Raw genomic sequence first — 3,898 nt, forward strand, 5'->3', positions numbered from 1 at the left:
CACCATATCTTTAACTCTGCTGTAAAATTATGTTGTGTTCTTGTCAGCTGGGCTAATTTATTTTGAATTAATTGAAAAACAACTTCACTATTTTGATGACAGGTAAACTGCAATGTTTCCCAACCTTAAGTGAAAAGCAAAAACTGGTCATCACACAGATTCTGTAAGTCCTATTATTGAACAGTAGGATTTTATTCGCCACACAGTGATTTTAATTTTCTTCATGACAGGGCAAGGCAAACAGTTCACAGAAGTTTTAACTTTTTTTTTTTTTTTTGCATCCTTCTTGTTTATATGTCTTGTCTCTATGCTATAAAAGGCTCAGGCTCACTGCCTTTTGTATGCTTGTTTGCTTTTCTTAGATCCAGGGAGTTACTGAGCTCTATCTGAAACTTAAACTCTGCCAGCACCAGCCTGAGTAAAGGATCAACTAACTGTCTCCTCTATTTCTTTAAGAATTAAAGCCCTGAATTGTTTCTTCTTTGAGGACTGATTTTTTTTCCCCTTTTTGATGTTATCATTCAATCACAATCACAACATTTCTCTGTTTCCTTTCTTCACTCCAAGCCTCCTGTACATGTATATTCTTAAATATAAACATTGACTCCATATAATCTTACTTTTTAATGTGTTATCATGGCTAAGAACTCTCCACTTGGCAACCAGCTGGTGTTGGAAGACCATCTTTCCAACTCCCAGCACTCCTTAATGGCTTGCTGTTGTTTGTGTAGGTTGAGGGTTTGTGAGATTCTCTTTGTTCATCTTGGCATGCTCATTGGTGTTCATTGGCATGATCCCTCGTGTTCTAATCATGTCTTGGCAATCATGTTGGTGAGACTTTATGGGTCTAGCATCAGATATCAGTAAAAGACAAAATCTGAGAGTACACTTCCTGTTCTGGCTCTTAAAATCTTTTTGCCTCCCTCTTGATTAGTTTCTTTAGGTGTACAGATTTTAGTAGGTTTATCCTATATTATATGTCTATATGAATGAGTATATACCATGTGCATCTTTCTGCATCTGGGATGGCTCACTGTTGATGATCTTTTCCAGATCCCACCATTCACCTGCAAATTTTATGATTCCCTTGTTTTTTATTGCTCAGTAATATTCCATTGTATAGATATACCACAATTAATGCATCCATTCCTCCACTGAGTGGCATCTGGGCTGTTTCTGGCTATTACAAATAAAACTACTACAAATATGGTTGAGCAAATGTCCTTATTGTGTACTTGAGACTCTTTTGGGTATATGCCTAGGAATGGTATAGCTGGATCTTGAGGAAGCTCTATTCCTAGTTGTCTGAGAAAGCGCCAGATTGATTTCCAGAGTGGTTGTACAAATTTACATTCCCACCAGCAGTGGAGGAGGGTTCCCCTTTCTCCACAACCTCTCCAGCATGTGTTGTTTCTTGAGTTTTTGATGTTAGCCATTCTGGTGAGTGTAAGGTGAAATCTTATGGTTGTTTTTATTTGCATTTTTCTGATGACTAATGAGGCTGAGCATTTCTTTAAGTGTTTCACTTCCATTCCTCTATTGAGAATTCTCTGTTTAGCTCTATACTCCATTTTTTTTAATTGGATTACTTGATTTTTTGCTGTTTAACTTCTTTAGTTTTTTATATATACTGGATATTAGTCCTCTGTCAGATATAGGGTTGGTGAAGATCCTTTCCCAATTTGTAGGCTGTTGTTTTTTTCTGACGACAGTGTCCTTTGTTTTACAGACACTTTTCAGTTTCATGAGGTCCCATTTATTGATTGTTGCTCTTAGAGCCTGTGCCGTTTGTATTCTGCTCAGGAAGTTGTCTCCTGTGCCAATGAGTTCAAGGCTCTTCCCCACTTTTTCTTCTAAGCGGTTTAGTGTGTCTGGTTTTATGTTGAGGTCTTTGATCCACTGGGACTTTAGTTTTGTGCAGGGTGATAAGTATGGATCTATTTGCATTTTTCTACATGTAGACATCCATTCAGACCAGCACCATTTGTTGAAGAGGCTGTCTTCTTTCCATTGAATGGTTTTGGCATGTTTGTCAAAATTCAGCTGTCCATAAGTGTGTGGATTTAGGTCAGGGTCTTCTATTCAATTCCATTTATCTACCAGTCTGTTTTTCTGCCAGTATCATGCAGTTTTTAGTATTGTAGCTCTATAGTACAGCGTGAGATCAGAGATGGAGGTACCTCCTGAAAATCTTTTACTGTAGAGAATTGTTTTAGCAATTCTGGGTTTCTTGTTCCATATGAAGGTGAGAATTTTTCTTTTAAGGTCTGTAAAGAATTGTGTTGGTAATTTGATGGGAATTGCATTGAAGCTATAGATTCCTTTTGGTAAGATGGCCATTTTTACTATATTAATCCTGCCAAGTCATGAGCATGGGATATCTTTCAATTTTTTGATATCTTCTTCTAATTCTTTCTTCAGAGACTGGAAATTTTTTTTCATACAAGTCTTTGACTTGTTTGGTTCGGTTCACTCCAGGGTACTTTATGTCCTTTGTGACTATCGTGAAGGCCCTTTTGTCTTTTGTATACAGGAGGACTACTGATTTTTTGAGTTAATTTTGTATCCTGCCACTTTGCTGAAGGTGTTAATCAGCTGTAGGAGTTACCTGGTAGAGTTTTTGAGGTCACTCGGGTATACTATCATATCATCTGCAAATAGCGATACTTTGAGTTCTTCCTTTCCAATTTGTATCCCCTTGATCTCCTTCAATTGTCTTATTGCTCTAGCAAGGACTTTAAGATCAATGTCAGTAGCTTTTATGAAGTTCTCTATAGTAACAGAGAGCAGGCACTCTGAGCCTATGGAGATATAGCCACATGATAAGAAGACAGTCATGAGGCTGTACCAAGGTGTTTGTGTTCTACTTCCCCATCTGCATGTGCCACTGTGGAAGTGGTTGCTGAACCACAGAGCACAGTAATACACAGCCTCATCCTCAGGCTGGGCCCCTGTGATGGTGAGGGCAGCCTTGTCTCCAAGCAGGGAGCCTGAGAATCGGGCAGGCACACCAGGACCTCGGTTGCTGGTACCACCTATAAGACCTGTGGGTAGCTGGTAAGGTTTCTGTTGAACCCAGTTGGCATAGTTACTGGTGGTAACAGCCCCTGTACTTGAGCCACAGGTGAGTGTGACTGTCCCTCCAGGAGATGTGGTGATTGAAGATTCCTGAGTCACAACAGCCTGGGACATGGCTCCTGTAAACAGGAGAGAAATCCAGTGGTCAGCAGCAAAGCAGAGACAAGCTGTGCACAGTTACATTCTCACAGCAGCCCAGATGGCCCTCCTGACCTGTGCAGTGAGCCAGGAGTGTGATCAAAAGAGAAGTCCAGGCCATCACTCACAATCTACCTCTGTTCTTTCCAAGATCGCTCAGTACCAGGTAGTGAAACAGGCTTACTATAACTCCTATCACAGGCAAGGAGAGGCCTTTTAATGCAAATAAGCTCCTTTTCCAGGAGTATTATAAGCTGTCAGGCAAAAGCTACCCAGTTGACCCAAGTTACTGATCACGTTTAATAAGAACCAAGGCCAGAAACATTACTCTTCAGCTGCCTTTGCTTCTCCAGAGCCATAAGCATATGCTGGCGATGTCCTAGAAAGACAGCAGCAATAAAAATCATGTTTCGCCAAGACTTGCCCTACTCACAGTGTGGAAAAATTTTCAATATTCAGGCCAGTAGAAAGGAATGAAAAATAAGAAGGAAACAAAATAAATGAAAGAGCTCAGAGTGAGTATGCTAATGATGGGAAAATGACTTGTACTTTGTTTCTTCATCACATTTGAAACTTCATGGTAGAAGATGGATGTGCTTAGTACAATTAGTTTCAACCTGCAAAATCCTCTCATCATTAAGTGACATTGCACAAGCACCAGGATGAACTGGGGATGGACTGA

At 40.0% G+C, this 3,898-nt stretch overlaps 1 gene segment (V, D, J or C); it reads right to left on the reverse strand.

Moving 5' to 3' along the window:
- Positions 1 to 2,848: 2,848 nt before the first annotated feature.
- On the reverse strand, positions 2,849 to 3,337 carry LOC129674240 (Ig lambda-2 chain V region-like; the record flags this gene model as incomplete). The annotated part of the segment is given in 2 exon segments: positions 2,849 to 3,197; positions 3,292 to 3,337. Coding segments are annotated over 2 exon segments (395 nt in total), but the record flags the coding sequence as incomplete, so codon positions are not given.
- Between the last annotated feature and the right edge of the window lie 561 nt (positions 3,338 to 3,898).

Source organism: Psammomys obesus, unplaced genomic scaffold (assembly GCF_907164565.1).
Source record: "Psammomys obesus unplaced genomic scaffold, mPsaObe1.curated_primary_1811, whole genome shotgun sequence".
In the NCBI taxonomy this organism is placed as follows: Eukaryota; Metazoa; Chordata; class Mammalia; order Rodentia; family Muridae; genus Psammomys; species Psammomys obesus.